This window comes from Rhinolophus hipposideros, assembly GCF_964194185.1.
Source record: "Rhinolophus hipposideros genome assembly, chromosome: 10".
In the NCBI taxonomy this organism is placed as follows: Eukaryota; Metazoa; Chordata; class Mammalia; order Chiroptera; family Rhinolophidae; genus Rhinolophus; species Rhinolophus hipposideros.
This window is the reverse complement of record NC_138056.1, coordinates 13,057,720-13,074,588: the sequence shown is the minus strand read 5'-3', so window position 1 is coordinate 13,074,588 and position 16,869 is coordinate 13,057,720. Positions and strand designations below refer to the sequence as shown.

Genomic DNA, 16,869 nt, shown 5'->3' with positions numbered 1-16,869 from the left:
CCAGGAGAGTGAATTGTTAGGGGCCCTGGGACTCTGGAGTAGCAGCTGCTAGCACTGTGCGGTCACCAAGCAGGGGAGGGGCTGTGGCTCTGCTATAAATAGTACTGGGAGCCAGAGTTGCTATGGTGATTAAACTGAATCCTATTACCTGCAGGTCCTCTACTGGGAGCAAGAGAAAGGAGGGAGCAGTAGTTTGAGGATTTGAGAGGTGTTGCAAATAGATCTTTTTTATTATTAAGTAGGGGAGAAAAAAGATAGAACTACTCATTATCTGAATCAAATAGGACCTTAAGCATACAGGAAGTGTGTATGTCTGTGTGTATGGGAGTACGTGAAGCAGCAAAGAAGGGAGTGGTGTGTGAATGTTTGTGTAACGTAATGGGATTCTCTCGGTGCGTATAGTGAGCAAGGTCTTAGTGTGGCCATGTGTAGAGCACAGTAGTGGAATTCTGGAAGCCCTGAAAATAGCCTTGTAGTGGAGTGAAACATTTTATTACAGAAGTGTATGGAGCCCCAATAGGAAATAAATTATAATTCAGACCATGTAAGCTTTTCCTAATTTTTGCACTATGGTTTAGAAATTCCTCTTGAGCACCTCTCCCCGTCCTTGCAGAAATCTTGTTATTTGTACATTTAATTCCTAATCTTTATAAGATACAGAAGGACAAGGCCTCATCTGTATGTATTGTATTACTGATTTCAATCCTGGGACCAAAATAGAGAAGAAAGACTATGATTCAGCACCAAGGGCAGAGCTAGTAGGAGCTGCTGGGCCCCTTTCTTGCTTGAAGCAAAGGGAAGAAAAATGGTTTAGATAAAGCAGGTGGGGCATAGATAGTCTTCATTTGAGATTGCACAGGGTAGAGTAGCCAGCTTTTGTCATTGTCTGAGTGCAATTAACTATACAGTCTATATGGTAGTTTCACATCAAGCTGAATGCAGAACATTGGAAGCAGAGAATAATTAGGTTTCCATCTAGAGCAAGAAGTGCAGATTCGTGCTGATTAGAGAGTATGGTTTGATCCTGATCCACTCTGGGGCGGTCCTGGAAGTGACTTAATTTTTGTTACTATAATGATTGGGTCCAGATTAGACTAACTGGACTTATTTTTTTCAGAAACAGAGCCCCAGGGGCAAGGCTGGGAAGGAACTGGTTTGTAGGGGTGGGGAGGTGCCCCATTATTTATCCTGCTTCTTGACATTTGACTCTGCGAGCTCATAAGCCTAGACCAAACTCGAGGCTGGGAAAAGTGTCAGGTTCTCTTATCTTCTGTACTAAAATGAAAGACCTTTTGAACTATACGCCTGGCTGGAATGAAGCTGAGAGCGCTGAGTCCCTTAGGCACAGAGATGGATCTTATCAGTACTTTTTTCCTATTAGACTTGGATTTTCAGATCGTATCAGAATTCCTGCTGGGAACGCTGACTCCTTGCTTGGTGCCTTGAAGTTTCTCTGAGATGAACTGATGAATTGGAACCATGGTGCAAAAGAAGAAGTTCTGTCCTCGGTTACTTGACTACCTGGTGATCGTAGGCGCCAGGTAACCAAGCAGGGACTAATTTTTGTCTTGTCATCTGGGATAGCCACACATTCTGCAGTTATTCCCCTTCCCATGTCGATTTGCGTATCTCATTCCTCCCCTATTATTTTACTCTGATGGGAACATTGATGCCAGCAGCGAACATGACACAGTCAGGTGGATTGAGAGTAGTGGCCTGGAAGGACAGACAGAACACAAGTCTGCACTTAACTAGCATCTTTGTCATCTTCAGAAATATACTCCACATACCCCAACTACCTTGTTTTGTAAAAAGGAAAAGTACATTGTGCTCCTTTTCTATCAACATATGTATGCTCTTTTGGTCATTCATTAGCTAATATACCTTGAAAGGCACTAATTCCTTTCAGGTGTTAGTGATCATTTTAATTGTCGTAGTTTTTCTCTCATTTCAGGTGTCTCCATGACAGCGCAGGTCTCCTTTAGCCGACCAGCTAAATGTAGCAAGAGCACCCACGTTTTTCCACAGCCTTGCAGTTAGAGCACTTTATCCAAAATAGCACTTGGAGCTTTATTTGTTGACCGTGGTAAGAGCATCGTATGTACTCCTTCAGGCTGCTGACTTTGTCTTTTCTGTCCCTCAGGCACCCGAGCAGTGACAGTGTGGCCCAGACTCCTGAGCTGCTCCGGCGATACCCACTAGAAGATCATGCCGAGTTTCCCCTGCCCCCAGACGTAGTGTTTTTCTGCCAGCCCGAGGGCTGTCTGAGTGTGCGGCAACGGCGCATGAGCCTGCGGGATGACACCTCTTTTGTCTTCACGCTCACTGACAAGGACACTGGAGTCACGCGTTATGGCATCTGTGTTAACTTCTACCGCTCCTTTCAGAAGCGAATACTTAAGGAAAAGGGGGAAGCTGGGGCAGGGTCCCGGGGGAAGGACGGAGCCCGGGCCAGCTGTGCCTCAGAAGAGGTTGGCACCGAGAGCTCGGAGAGTGGCTCTTCCCTGCAGCCCCCCAGCACCGACTCCACCCCTGATGTGAACCAGTCTCCTCGTGGAAAGCGCCGGGCCAAGGCAGGGAGCCGTTCCCGCAACAGTACTCTGACGTCCCTGTGCGTGCTCAGCCACTACCCCTTCTTCTCCACCTTCCGGGAGTGTCTGTACACCCTCAAACGTCTGGTGGACTGCTGTAGCGAGCGACTGCTGGGCAAGAAGCTGGGCCTCCCTCGAGGCATACAAAGGTACGGTTTGCCACGGATGCTCAGAGGAGGGGGAGCGTGTCAGAGGTGAGGGGCAAAGGCAATTTCCTCTAAAGTCTGAGGTCCTTGGCGTAGTGTGTTAGTCCTTAAGCAGACTGCTGAACTAGACCTCCTACTGTAATTGTGTTTGGCGTGCTGTTGAGGAATTTGGTGTTTCATGGTGAGCAGGACTAGTGCTACCATGTGGACAGTTTTATACTTGTTCTTACCCTTGTATGTACCCTCTGGTCTGAGCCCAAAGGCGGGGTTTTCCAGTGGTCCCCGTTATACCCGCTGTGGTTACACTGATTGCAGTGGGGTATCGGCTCCTGGGGCTCATGTGTCCGTTTCCTGCTGTCGACCCCGCAGGGATACCATGTGGCGCATCTTTACGGGATCTCTGCTAGTGGAGGAGAGGTCAAGTGCCCTTCTGCACGACCTTCGAGAGATTGAGGCCTGGATCTATCGACTGCTGCGTTCCCCTGTCCCCGTTTCTGGGCAGAAGCGAGTAGACATCGAGGTCCTGCCCCAGGAGCTCCAGCAGGCTCTGACCTTTGCTCTCCCAGACCCTTCTCGGTTCAGCCTGGTGGATTTCCCGCTGCACCTTCCCTTGGAACTTCTGGGTGTGGATGCCTGTCTTCAGGTGCTAACCTGCATCCTGTTAGAGCACAAGGTGAGAGGGCCAGCTTTCTGGACCATTAGAGAAGGAGCTTTGCAATATGGCAGAGGCAGACCTTGAGCTGTTTGAGGACAGGGACTACATTTTTTTTAGCTTTTCGTCTCTAGGCGGTAACATGATGCCAGGTATATCGCAGGTATTCAGTAGGTGTGGGTTGAATTAAGGTACTGGTGTCACGTGGAATGTATTCAGAGGACTTGCCACTCAGCTGAATTCCCTGTTACTATATTCACCTAATTCTCTGGAAATATCAGTAGTTCTATTCCAATGAGTGGTCCTGGGATTGGCGGTACAAGAATTAGGAACATGATTGATTCGAGGGACGATTGCTGTGGGGCTTGGGTTGAGAGGTGGCAAGTAAAGGCGGGCACAGAACAGTCATAATTGTGGGAACTAATCTCCTGGAGCTGTGGGCATGGTGAGACAGGACTGAATTTGTAGTATTGGAAGCTGTTTGCTCGTGACCTTATTTACGCTGTCGCGTCACTTATTTACGGTGACGGCTGGTGACAGGTGGTGCTACAGTCCCGAGACTACAACGCACTGTCCATGTCTGTGATGGCATTTGTGGCAATGATCTACCCCCTGGAGTATATGTTTCCTGTTATCCCACTGCTGCCCACCTGCATGGCATCAGCAGAGCAGGTGAGTCGCAAGGTGTCTTCTGTCTTTGTTACCACTGTCTTCCAACTCTGTCCAGCTCTGGGAGAGAAGTTGTAAAGTTGTACTGGTCCTCAATCCCTTATCACCACTTATTTGTTTGCAAAATCTGACCTGCCTAGAACTCAGTTGGTGACAAAACCTATGCTACTTATGGTTTTTATTTGTCACCATTCATGTTAATGATTATAGGCTACTGGCTACACCGCTTACAGGTATTACAGAATATTCAGAATACGCACTGTTCCCTTTCTAAAATCTGAAAAATTCTAAATTTTGAAACACATCTGTGCTTAAGGGTTTTGGAAAAGGGATTTTTTCTTTAACTAGAAAAACCCTGACTTGATAAGTGATCACGGTAGGTTTTATGTTTCTTATCTTCTTCATCCTTTCCACAGCTGCTGTTGGCTCCAACGCCGTACATCATCGGCGTCCCTGCCAGCTTCTTCCTCTACAAACTGGACTTCAAAATGCCTGATGATGTATGGCTGGTGGATCTGGACAGCAGTCGGGTAAGGTTCTTGTCTGAGGCATTGAAGGGTCTAGAATAGGATCGTGTTCTGTTTTCCTGGATTACTCCCAGGAACGTCCTGAGTTAGTGGGTGTTTTCTATTGTGTGAGTCATTGAGGGGGAAAATATATATATATATATATGTATGTGTGTGTATATATATGTGTGTGTGTGTGTGTGTGTGTGTATATGTGTATATATATATATGTTTCAGTCCTGCTTTTATTTTATTAGTTGATAGGCCCTTCGTTAGGACTCAAAGAATTACAAGATTTAGTTTTGCCAGAATCATGTGCTCCCCTGCATCTAAGAATGGTAGGGCATTGTGGCGGGACCGTTACATGCGGTGTAGATCATCTAATGGTTTTCTTGGGGTTTAGTTTCTAGTAAGAAACTGTCTTTGAGTGCAGACTTTTAAAAATGTATATTAATATTCTGCAGTGTGAGTACAACCTTTGGTAGGAAGTCCTTGTCTACGTTCATTGTAAGACCTTTAGAAAATACAAGTAAGCATAAAGAAGTAAATAAAAACCATAAGCCTCTTATCTAGGGATAGTCACCAATAATACTTAGGTATATATTTTTTCAGGTGTGTATGTATATCACATATGTACATATGTATATCTCATATATGTTGGTATACGATGTATGTATTCATGTATGTATGATATTGTATATAAAAATTCCTGTTCTTGTTACTTAATAAGAGAAACTCCTGAGCAATTAAATTCTAAGGTCATGCGTTTTGTCTTTTCTCTGGTGTAGGTGATTGCTCCCACCAATGCAGAAGTGCTACCTGTCCTGCCAGAACCAGAGTCATTAGAGTTGAAAAAACACTTAAAGCAGGTAGGTGAAGAATGAAGAAAAGGAAGGGGAGCAAGAGCTGCTGTAGGACTGTTGTAGGCAGACAGCTGTTGTAGGAGCCAGTTTCCTTTCAGGCTCTAAGTAGAGAAGGTACTGTTTACCTTGGGTGAGCTTAGGAGGTGTAACCCATTTCTGGATGGTAGGGTGAATCTCAGAGAGGGCTTTTCACACTCCTTCTCATTCATTGTACACCCTCCCACTCTCTGATGCTTATAATGCTGAATAAAACAGCCCTTCACTTTCCGTTTCTTGTCACGTCTGCTGTTCTTTATGGCCTTGAATCATTCTCTCAGTCTTGTAAAGAAGGAGTTAGGACAACCTGGCTCTTTTTTGTGTTTTTCTCTTGAATTGATTCCAAGGTCCCGACAGAATCCTTTTTTCAAAAATTCCTTCTTTGGGGGCGACCGGTTAGCTCAGCTGGTTAGAGCACGGTGCTTTTAACAAGGTTGCCAGTTTGATCCCCACATGGGCCACTGTGAGCTGCGCCCTCCACAACTAGATTGGAACAACTACTTGACTTGGAGCTAATGGGTCCTGGAAAAACACACTTAAAATAAATTTTTTAAAGTTTAAAAGTAAATTCCTTCTTTGAGCAATGCCTTAAATGTCTTTTTCGTTGATTTTCTTCTTCTGCATGCTGAACACAGTACCTGCAGGTAAAACATGCCGAGGCCCCATTCCTTTGCCCTGTTGTATGTGTAACGTAGGCCCACCAGTAGGTAGCTCTTTCTTTTTAGCAGTCTCTGCTCTCATTTGAAGGCTCTTCAGGAATCTCTCTCTGTGTTGTCTGAGTTGCTTAGCAGTACCTCTAGATGATAATCTGCTTGGATTTAAATGGATCATCGTGCATCATCTCTCTCACTTGTTTCACCACTGCTGATATAATGTGATGTCTTGTGACTGCAGTCTGTGAGGGTTGCAAGTTCAGAAAGTTCTTTAGCTGTTGTCTTCCTTTGCTGTGTTTTTTCATTCTTGACGATTGCTATAGTATGACTGAGGTGGGGAGGTTGATAAATGGAACTGTACTTTAAATATTGGTCAGAGCTAAGGTCCAGGGGCTCATTGATCCTGTATTCTTACCCCTGCTACTCAAAGTGTGGTCTGTGGACCAGCACTGGCGTCACCTGGGCTTGGTAAGCGTGCAGGATCTCTCCAGACCTGCTGCCTCGGAATCTGCAGTTTAACAACGTCCTCAGGTGATTTCAATGCTCATTAACATTTAAGAAGCTTGTTGGTCTAGACCAGTGGTTTTCAAACTGCCCCCCTGGAGTCGCAGGCTGACTGAGGTTGGAAGCACCAGCACATGAGTGGCTCTCTGTTCCTCGTCCTTCAGAGAAGCTGAGATTTCAGTTGTTTATATTTCCACATGGCTTTCAATTGAAAAACAAGATTTCATAGCTAAAATAAATTTGAAAACTATTGGCCTGGACTTCAGTTTGATCAGGTTAAAATACGTGGATTCTTATATCTAATATGAAGGCTCTTTCCTGGGACATGAGCTACCCAGGAATCTGCCTTCAGTGAGAGATTTCTTGTTGTTCCACAGGCCCTCGCCAGCATGAGTCTCAACACCCAGCCAATCCTCAATCTGGAGAAATTCCATGAGGGCCAGGAGATCCCCCTTCTCTTGGGAAAGCCTTCTAATGACCTGCAGTCTACACCCTCCACTGAATTCAACCCTCTCATCTATGGCAATGACGTGGATTCTGTGGATGTCGCCACCAGGTATGACCAAGCCGATGACACACTCACGAGCTCTTAAACTGGTCTCTGCTTACACAGCGACCTTAGGGGCAGACTACTTCCTGAGCCAGAGTTTCTTTATATATGAAATATATGTGATATTGGGTTATATTTGCCACATGAGTAAAAGCAAAGAGAAGAAATAGTTCGTCATACTGTCAGGCCTTTTAGGCCTTGAGTGAGGAAGAGGACTGATGATTCTTTAAGCTTTCTCTTCCCTAATGTTGGAAGCCCGTAGACTGATGGCTAAGGGAGATGGTCTGAGACCTTGGATTGGAGGGATCCTCACTCTGCAGGGTGTGGGGCTCAGACGATCTCATCTCCCTTTCTTCCCCAGAGTGGCCATGGTCCGTTTCTTCAACTCCCCCAACGTGCTACAGGGCTTTCAGATGCACACACGGACCCTGCGTCTCTTCCCACGGCCTGTGGTAGCTTTTCAGGCCGGCTCTTTTCTAGCCTCACGTCCCCGGCAGACTCCTTTTGCTGAGAAATTGGCCAGGACTCAGGCTGTGGAGTACTTTGGGGAATGGATCCTTAACCCCACCAACTATGCCTTTCAGCGAATTCACAACAGTGAGTCCCCCTGCCCTGTACTCTGCTCCACCTTGGGCCTGTGTCCTCCTCATGGCTCTTCCCTTTCCTTTTGCCCTTTCCCATCTCTGGCCTGCCCCTTCCATTCCTATTTTGCTTTAGACTTTTTCTACCTTTCTTTTTGGTTTTGCTTGCTCCTCCACCCCCCGCCACCCTTTGTTTCTAACTCTATTCTTTTTCCTCTTTGGGTAGACATGTTTGATCCGGCTCTGATCGGTGACAAGCCAAAGTGGTATGCTCATCAGCTGCAGCCCATCCATTATCGCGTCTATGATAGCAATTCCCAGCTGGCTGAGGCGCTGAGTGTGCCCCCAGAGCGTGACTCTGATTCTGATCCCACTGATGACAGGTGAGCAGTCCCATATGGCAGCAAAACAGCTTTTTAAGGTAAAGAGGCTCTCGCTAGCTTGTATGTAGCACAATGACAAAACCTCCTGGGAGTTAGACATACGCATGTGAAGCCTTGGGTTATATTTTGGTTGATTGTTTTGTGTTAGCTTCCTTATTTTATATTGTTCCCTGGCCTTGAGTGAAGGGTGATCCTCTGTTTACTTTTCCTAATGCTGATGGTTGATTCTTTCCCCCGCCCCTTCTTTATGTTTTATTTTTGTTTGTGTGCTCTTCACTCTGCAGTGGCAGTGATAGTATGGAGTATGATGACTCAAGCTCTTCTTACTCCTCCCTTGGTGACTTTGTTAGTGAAATGATGAAATGTGACATCAATGGTGATACTCCTAGTAAGTGTGCTTGAGGGAACTGGCCACTGGGCAGGGTTTGGGGTTCTGGGATGGTGTGGTCTATACCTGCCACCCTTGGGTTTGGTAGACGTGGATCCTCTGACACATGCGGCCCTGGGAGATGCCAGTGAGGTGAAGATTGACGAGCTGCAGAACCAGAAGGAAGCAGAGGAACCTGGCCTAGACAGCAAGAACTCGCAGGAAAACCCCCCACCGCGCTCCAGCACCGCCGCCAGCAGCAGCTCCAGCACCACCATCCACGGAGCCAGTTCTGTACGTGAGGACTGCTGGGCTGTGGGCCTCACTGCTCTTAGGGAAGCTAGGATGAAGCTATTAACTTAATTGGCTTCTTTCTTCACTATCATCCTCTCTTCCTTTCCATAGGTACTATAGCTAAGAGCCTATGAGATAGAGTTTTGACCCCAGAAGGAGGTCACTGGGCTTTGTTCAGGGGTTAGCGAAGCTCCCCTTGGCATGCTTTGTGAGGACAGAGCGGGGATGGTCACAGAGACCTTTCCTCACACATCTCTTAGGATAGGAATCTGACAGGCCTGGCTTGGCCCTGCCAAACTGAGAATATGGGGAGGCATCACTGGGCACCAGCTGATGAGTTTCATTTAATGTGGCCCCTAGGCACCTGCTGACTCAGCGGAGATGGATGATAAGGCAGTAGGTGGCCTCTCCAGGCCCCTCCCTCCCATGCCTCCCAGCGTTGGCAAATCAGGCGTGGACAGGCGTCAGACAGAAATTGGAGAGGGGTCAGTGCGCCGGCGAACCTATGACAATCCATACTTCGAGCCCCAATATGGCTTTCCCCCTGAGGAAGATGATGATGAGCAGGGGGAAAGTTATACTCCCCGATTCAGCCAACATGTCAGTGGCAATCGGTGAGAGCCTGGGGATTCCTTCTAGATGGGTGACTGAAGGACCTCACCACAGTGGACCTTGGGCGAGGGTTACTCAGCAAGTCTGAGAAGTCTGAATGCTGTCATGGTTCTGCCACCCCCAGAGGGTGGAGCTTTGACCCAGGCGTTTTGGGATGTGGGAAGGGAGCGGTGACTGCAGGGTAGCGGCAGGCCCACATGCCCAAGATCAGGTTCCCCTGCCGGGGGCTCATAGGTGCCACTGTGCGTTCAAGGGCTCAAAAGCTGCTGCGGCCCAACAGCTTGAAACTGGCAAGCGACTCCGATGCAGAGTCAGACTCTCGAGCGAGCTCTCCCACCTCCACCATCTCCAACAACAGCACCGAGGGCTTCGGGGGCATCATGTCTTTTGCCAGTAAGTACTTTCGGCTCTCTCACGCCCCTCTCCCACTCTCTCCAGTAGGGCCTGCCCACGGCAGATGCCGCTTAGAACTCCAGGTCTAGGGCTAGTATTACCAAGCCCCATTCGGGTCGTTTGGGTGACACTGAATAAGATATTTTCAGGGGGTCAATAAAGAACAGGGACAGATTAATCGTTATCTTTACACCTGGAGGTTTCAGTCTGTTTCAGATAAGATAGCTGGTCAGCTGAAAAATAATCATATTAAAAATCATACACTTGTGCATATATTTTGTGGGAATATTTTGGTCAGATTTGATTTGGGTATACATCTCATATCTTCTTTGGTGAAGGACTTTTTCACGAACACGCTTTGAACATTGTATATGAGATTGACTTTTGTGCATAGAGAATATTTCCAGAAATAAGGGGTGGTGTCAGTTAAAGATTGAAGGCAGACTAGGGACTAGAGCAAACCAACATAGGAGATCACTGTGATTGAGTTTTTTCAGAAGCTCGGCTGGGGCAGGGAGGAGGGGAGAGGGACAGCCAGCACCAACTTCCGACCAGAAGCCCATTAACTGCTGGCTTTCATGCCAGATCAGCAGTAGATGAGACTCGGGTATTGTCGTAGGAGGTAGCCAGAAAAAGGTGCTATTGTGTTTTGAGCAATCTTGGCAGTGGCCCTTTTGTTTGCCCTAAGTTAGACTTGGTCTTTTCTAAGATAGATGAGGCACAGGGATTTTTTGAAAAGGAGGAAGGTGAAGATGATGATACAGTCATCGGAGTATAATGCTTTGATTCTTTCTCCCCTAACTCATTGCTCTCACACACTCCCCTTGATAGGCAGCCTCTATCGGAACCACAGTACAAGCTTCAGTCTTTCGAACCTCACACTGCCCGCCAAAGGTGCTCGGGAGAAGACCACGCCCTTCCCCAGTCTGAAAGGTAACTACAGTCCTCTGGCCAAGCCAGGACTCTCTGAGAAATGTTTCAGACCTATGGGTGCTTGGCAGGAGCCCTGTGTATGATGAATCTTTTGACCTGGTGGTTGCCCCTCATCTCGCTTCTCATGGCTCTACCTGCACATCGTGGGCTCTTGCTGGATTTCAGATGGAAACTGTCTGTGTCATTAAAGAGAAGGCCCTGTTACATCATTTAGGATAGTGGTAACTGGGGTTACTGCTGCTGCCAGGGGAGCTTTGTGCGAGGTCCATAATTAACGTTAGAATCTTTCGGTGTCACCAGTTATCTGCCAGGTTCCTACTGCATGAGCTTAGGACAAACTGTCCCAAGGAGCTGGCCCACTGGGGATGGTTGTCAAGAAGCTGGCAGTGTTTAGGTTCAAGAAGCCTTTCTTTGGCTTCATGTCTACGTAGGGCCTGTGAGTGGGCCAGGTGATATCGGTTGGCTTCTAGGGGCAGTTGAGACCTTACTTGATTTTCATTAGTGATCTCTGCCAGTTTGAGGGCCTCTTCTGAATGTACTCTGACTTTTGTTTGTTTCCTCTGGATATCGAGCTGAAATTTTTAATCACAGAGGCACAGTGAGAAGCAGCTCCGTGTATTTTTTAACTGACCTCTCTTCCCAGTGATTAAAAATGTCAGGAACCTAGGGAATGTTTTTTGGGGAGTGGGAACACAGGATAGAAGGGCAAAAGGACCTCAGAGCTAGTGGTGTAGGGAACTGACGAGCACTGTAGAGGGAATCCACACATGGCTTGGCAGGTGTTAGTGTCGCTGGTGTTCATTTGATGCAGTTGAAGAGAACAGTTGACAGGCTTTCATTGCATGCTGACGCTTCACTTCATCTGCTGCACTTGTCACTCCCCTCCACCGCCCATCCGCACACCTCCACCCCACTTCCCATGACAGCATCTGCAAGACGGGTCTCTTCCCTCTGCACACCCGCAGGCCCTCTGACCCCCGTGCTAGATGTTTCATGAAAACCAACGGTCCCTCTTTCTTGCATGTGCCTGTTTAGTAGTAGCTGAAGGCTCCTGTGTCACTTACCCTGCCCCTGGCTTTGAGAGGCCGTAGTCTTAGGAATGGTCTTTGGTTATCTCCTAGTCACTTGGCTTCCAGCTCTGAGGTGCCTAAGAACCAAGGTTATGTGCACTAAGCTTTGGGAGAATGCTTAGATTACCTGACTTACAGCTCCACTGAGGGGTACAAGGGGTGTGGTATTGTGGTGCACCTACTAATTGTGTATTTTGTGTCCCAGTATTTGGGCTAAATACTCTAATGGAGATTGTTACTGAAGCCGGCCCCGGGAGTGGTGAAGGTGGGTCTTGCCCGTGAGCTGTGCATGATCTTTTTTTCCTAGCATCTTCTGTGCCTGCCTGAGGCCATCCTCCTCATGGAGCAAGCGGCATCACATGAGTGACCTGCCTTTCCCCGCCCCCCCGTGACGCCCATGCTTGCCCATGGGGCATACTGCTGGTGCATGTGGAGTGGCCTAAGTGTCCATCCCCACTCCTTCCACATTGCCATGGCTGGTGTCTACCTGTGTGTGATGCCCTGGTGCCACCTTCACCCAGCCTTCTGGGAAATGGGTGTGGAACCTGGCTGCCCAGGGCTGTGCTGACACTCGCTACTGGACTACAGAAGTGACGTCTCTCATTCCTACCTTCCTGGCTATAGGAAACAGGAGGGCCTTAGTGGACCAGAAGTCATCTGTCATTAAACACAGCCCAACAGTGAAGAGAGAGCCTCCATCACCCCAGGGTCGATCCAGCAATTCTAGGTAATAAATGGCAGAGCTGTTCGAAAAGTTCTTGGCTAGAGGTAGCAATTCCTGTACCAAACTTGCGGGATTCTCAAGAGTGGGTCAGAAGCTCTCAGTGGGTAGATGAAACCAGCTCTTCCGAGCACTTCCCATCCTGACTCAATCCCTGTGCAGCAGTAATAGCTCACAGTGTTGAGGCGACTGAGGCAGCAGCAGTGGGTACTTGGGCAAACCAGGCTACCTGGAGAGTTGGGGGATGCAGTGGATGGGGACGTGTGGTCATGGCTTTGTGTGTTGCCCCTGGAGGCAGACCTAGTCTGGTGAAAGGGGGGGTGCTCTGCAAAAGAACTCATGACCACAGGAGTGGTCTGTGGAACCTACAGTGAGAACCAGCAGTTCCTGAAGGAGGTGGTGCACAGCGTGCTGGATGGCCAGGGGGTTGGCTGGCTCAACATGAAAAAGGTGCGACGGCTGCTGGAGAGCGAGCAGTTGCGAGTGTTCGTCCTGAGCAAGCTGAACCGCACAGTGCAGTCAGAGGACGATGCCCGGCAGGACATCATCCCAGATGTGGTCAGTGTTTGGGCTGGGAAGGGGGACGCGGACACCAGAGGCAGTGCTGCCAGCTCTAGCCCCTCGGTTATTGTTGCAGGAGATCAGCCGAAAGGTGTACAAGGGAATGTTAGACCTGCTCAAGTGCACAGTGCTCAGTCTGGAGCAGTCCTATGCCCACGCAGGTCTCGGCGGCATGGCCAGCATCTTCGGCCTTCTGGAGATTGCTCAGACCCACTATTATAGCAAAGGTAAGCGTCACACCAGCAGGGCAGCATGCCAACCACCCCTCTCTCACTTGTCTCTGAAGAAAACGAACTTGTCCCCTGACAGATTCCCCAGTGCCAAGCTACTTCCCATCAGGCTTTGGGATTTTACTTTTTCTAGTGCATGTTTATATGCAGTGGGTATTTCTCTGCCATGAAAAGTAAGATGTCAGTTTTTCTTTCCTTATACTTCATCCATTCCACCTCCTCCCGTGTTCTTGCTTCTCCCACCTCATTTCTATACCTTGATTCTGACTATCTCTTTTGACCTCTTCCCATATATTCGATCTTTTCCTCAGAACCAGACAAGCGGAAGAGGAGTCCAACAGAGACTGTAATTATACCAGTTGGCAAGGATCTTGGCCTGGCCGGGCGGGGAGACCCAAAGGCGATGGCACAGCTAAGAGTTCCCCAGCTGGGACCTCGGGCACCAAGTGCTACAGGAAAGGGTCCCAAGGAACTGGACACCAGAAGTTTAAAGGAAGAGAATTTTGTAGCGTCTGTTGGTATGTATCACTCTGTTTGGTGTGGGGAAGGGGTTCTGGCTCCTTAGATGTCCCTCCTTTTAATTCATCCAGAATCCTGCCTTTCTCTTTCCCATGCTTTGCTTTCTAGAGAGGAACATAGATCTGTGTCCATTTCAAGTGGTACTTCTTTACACTTCTCTATCCCTTATGCTTCATTTACAGCCACCCCCACCTACGTCTTAACATGGAAGTTTTACTTAGAGGCCCAGTGAGGCTAGTGCAGGGAGTCTGAGCTGAACTCCTGGTCCCGCTTTTTATTTCCATCTGGATTTCTTCACATAGTGGAGAGGCCACGTGAGCTCCTGGAAGTGATAAGGAAGTTATAGATGCATCTTTGGGCTAGAAAATGATGGTCATCTGGGTCTCTAAAGCCAGTTTTCCCCCATGCAGCCATTAAGCTGACCTCACATTTGGTCCTCTGGACTGTGTCTGGCAACCCCATTTTCCTGAGTTTTGGACCTCAAGGTATAGATTCTGAGTCAGCTTTTCTTGAACTCTTTTCTTATTGGATTTGATTAAGAGCTTGTTTACGTTTGGTGTTTCTCCATTCCCACTAAGGCAGGGCCCAGTGAGCTCTCTGGGTGTCACCTGTTTGACTCACTCCCTACTTGACCTTGAGTCATCTAGGTTGTGTCTTTGTTTTTCTTGTGTTAGGTCTCTGGGCAATATGCTTCTAACTGATGCCTCTTTGCCGCCAACATTAGCAGTTGCTTTATGCTCCCATAAATGATAGTGAGGAACCAGTTTCCTTTTTAGGGGAGCTACTCTTCTCTAGCCAGCAAACTACTGTTCTAGAGGCAGTCATCCCTTCCTTTCTCCTGCCTCATGTGATGTTCTAGAAACTGTATTGACCTGCCCCAACTAGGAATGTGACTTTGGGCAAATCACTTCCTCTCTCAGAGTTTCCATCCCCTCATCTGGAAAATGAGGGGATTGAACTAAGTGGACGCTAAAGTTCTTCCAGAAAAATAATTGTTATGATTGTTGTTCTCTTTTCTTTACCCCTACGAAGATGCTATTCTTGACCATTTAATGTTCTCTGTTAGCTCTACCGGATTTCCAGATGACTGGCTAGGACGGGTCTTTTATTAGCACAGGCACTGGTTCTGAGGGTGAGTTGGGTTTTTTCGTAGCAACAAGGAGGGATGCCAACTGCCTGCGTGAGTGGCCTCTGTCCCATCCAATGAATCAAACAGATTTGTGCTTGTGCTTCTGAAAACCCTTGGGCTGCTTAAGGTGATCATCTCTCTTAACTGGAATCTTTAAATATTGCCGTTGCCCAGCTCCCTGGGCAGAGAGTGTGGTATGGTGGAGGTTTAAACTGATCCCAAGTTACCTGCTCTTGAGGACGTGCTCCAGCCTCTTCAGGGTCAGTCTCCTCCTGCCAAGGGACGCTTGATTGAAGACTCTTCGAGCTCTAACTCTCCCCAGGCCTTTATTGCCACATTGAGGGTAGTCAGGAACTTGGAGTCTGTAGTTCATGAGTTGGGGTGAAGGCAGTATATCTCTTGATTTTTAACCCCCAAAATGAAGATCTCTTTTTATCTCTCGATTTATAATCTTATGTCTGAAACTGAATCAACTTGGGTGGGTGGGTTTCCATTGCGTCTGTCTGACCAGTCTCTGACTCTCTCTGTCTTTCTCTCCTGCTTACATTGCATCTGGGGTAGAATTGTGGAACAAGCACCAGGAAGTGAAAAAGCAAAAAGCTATGGAAAAACAGAGTAAGGAACAAATGCCCCTTCCTGTTCCCAAGTCTCCCATACCTGCCAACTCCCCAGGCCCAATTGGGGCAGGCTCCCTTTGTCGGCCCCACCCCAAATTTGCTCTAGGGGGGTATTGGCAATGAAAGCAGGTAGGTGGTATGTGACTTATAGGTATGTGGCTTGTAGGCTGCTTCTTTCCCCTTGCCCTCATAGCAATCAGGCTGTAATCCAGGCGTCTGGTGAGTAAAACCCCTTAGAACTTGGCTCTCTATTGCTTCAGAGTTGGTGGGGAGAACGTTTGCCTATTTCAGTGTCCCTCATTGGCTGATATCTCCCTTACCCACTAGGAGGCCTGTGGGCACAGTTGGCAGAGATGGTTGCTGTCCCTCCGTGTTGAGTCTGTAGCTTCCTAACTCTCTGGTGGCTTGCCTAGGCACGCTTTCTTGCTTTCTGTCATTCTGTCCTTCTGCCATATCATTGTGGGTGGGTGGGGGAAATGGGGGTGGTTTTTATCTCAAATGTGGAAGTTGTAGGGTTGGGGGTAAGTAGTGTCCATGATAACAGCTGATGTTTCTCTGTCTCATTGGGCCTATCCTTTTCTAGCCCCTTTAGACACATTTGTTTGGGAAGCACTGAGTGACGTGGGGACCTTTAAATAGTTTGAGGTACCAGTGAAGTTCTGAGTGCAGTGTAATGTGGTTTAGGCATTTGTGGAGCTTTTTTGTTTTAGGATAATGTGCTCAGAATTTTTTCAGTTTGATAAGATGACTGTACAATCCCTCGAGACCACGTCTAAGTTTTCCTACTTGGTTGTTAAGGCATCTGGGGACTACTTCTTCCTGTGGGGCCAAGGGTGCGGGGCGGTCCCTGGAAAGGTGACTGGGACTTGCTGAAAGATCTGGGACCAGGCTGTGCCGCTCTCCCACTCCCTTCACCAGCCTGCCCCTCGCCTTTGTGTGCTGGGTAACACACGTCTTCCCCTACTCAGGGCCTGAAGTAATCAAACCTGTCTTCGACCTTGGTGAGACAGAGGAGAAAAAGTCCCAGATCAGCGCAGATAGTGGTGTGAGCTTGACGTCTGGTTCCCAGGTTTGTGACAACCTTGTTGAGAATTGCGAGCATTAAATGTACTATCTCAGAATATTATTATTTTTTTAAGTTAAAAAACAGAACAAAACAAGAAACCTTGAAACAACATAAATATCCCCTATTACGGGAATAATGAAATAAGTATAATATATCCATGTAGCACAATATTAGTATCCATTAACTATATTTTAAAAAGCTTAGTGACATGGGAAAATGTTGA

The 16,869-nt window shown here is 47.8% G+C and overlaps 1 protein-coding gene across 50 annotated transcripts in view; it reads left to right on the top strand.

Moving 5' to 3' along the window:
* Window positions 1–16,869, top strand: part of MADD (MAP kinase activating death domain) — a 37,507-nt gene that overhangs the window by 2,575 nt on the left and 18,063 nt on the right. For 9 of the 50 annotated variants that reach the window (XM_081062025.1, XM_081062038.1, XM_081062036.1 and 6 more), the window contains exons 2-22: window positions 1,382–1,541; window positions 2,144–2,740; window positions 3,107–3,410; window positions 3,930–4,061; window positions 4,475–4,588; window positions 5,353–5,433; window positions 6,998–7,176; window positions 7,532–7,767; window positions 7,978–8,134; window positions 8,419–8,522; window positions 8,611–8,795; window positions 9,156–9,409; window positions 9,661–9,800; window positions 10,632–10,733; window positions 12,009–12,068; window positions 12,428–12,530; window positions 12,896–13,082; window positions 13,162–13,312; window positions 13,627–13,833; window positions 15,525–15,578; window positions 16,549–16,649. In XM_081062025.1, the coding sequence (XP_080918151.1) occupies window positions 1,480–1,541; window positions 2,144–2,740; window positions 3,107–3,410; window positions 3,930–4,061; window positions 4,475–4,588; window positions 5,353–5,433; window positions 6,998–7,176; window positions 7,532–7,767; window positions 7,978–8,134; window positions 8,419–8,522; window positions 8,611–8,795; window positions 9,156–9,409; window positions 9,661–9,800; window positions 10,632–10,733; window positions 12,009–12,068; window positions 12,428–12,530; window positions 12,896–13,082; window positions 13,162–13,312; window positions 13,627–13,833; window positions 15,525–15,578; window positions 16,549–16,649 (3,510 nt within the window). In that variant the 5' untranslated portion in view covers window positions 1,382–1,479. The remainder of the gene's footprint in view (window positions 1–1,381; window positions 1,542–2,143; window positions 2,741–3,106; window positions 3,411–3,929; window positions 4,062–4,474; window positions 4,589–5,352; window positions 5,434–6,997; window positions 7,177–7,531; window positions 7,768–7,977; window positions 8,135–8,418; window positions 8,523–8,610; window positions 8,796–9,155; window positions 9,410–9,660; window positions 9,801–10,631; window positions 10,734–12,008; window positions 12,069–12,427; window positions 12,531–12,895; window positions 13,083–13,161; window positions 13,313–13,626; window positions 13,834–15,524; window positions 15,579–16,548; window positions 16,650–16,869) is intronic. The other 41 variants (XM_081062009.1, XM_081062005.1, XM_081062004.1 and 38 more) reach the window with 12 other exon arrangements.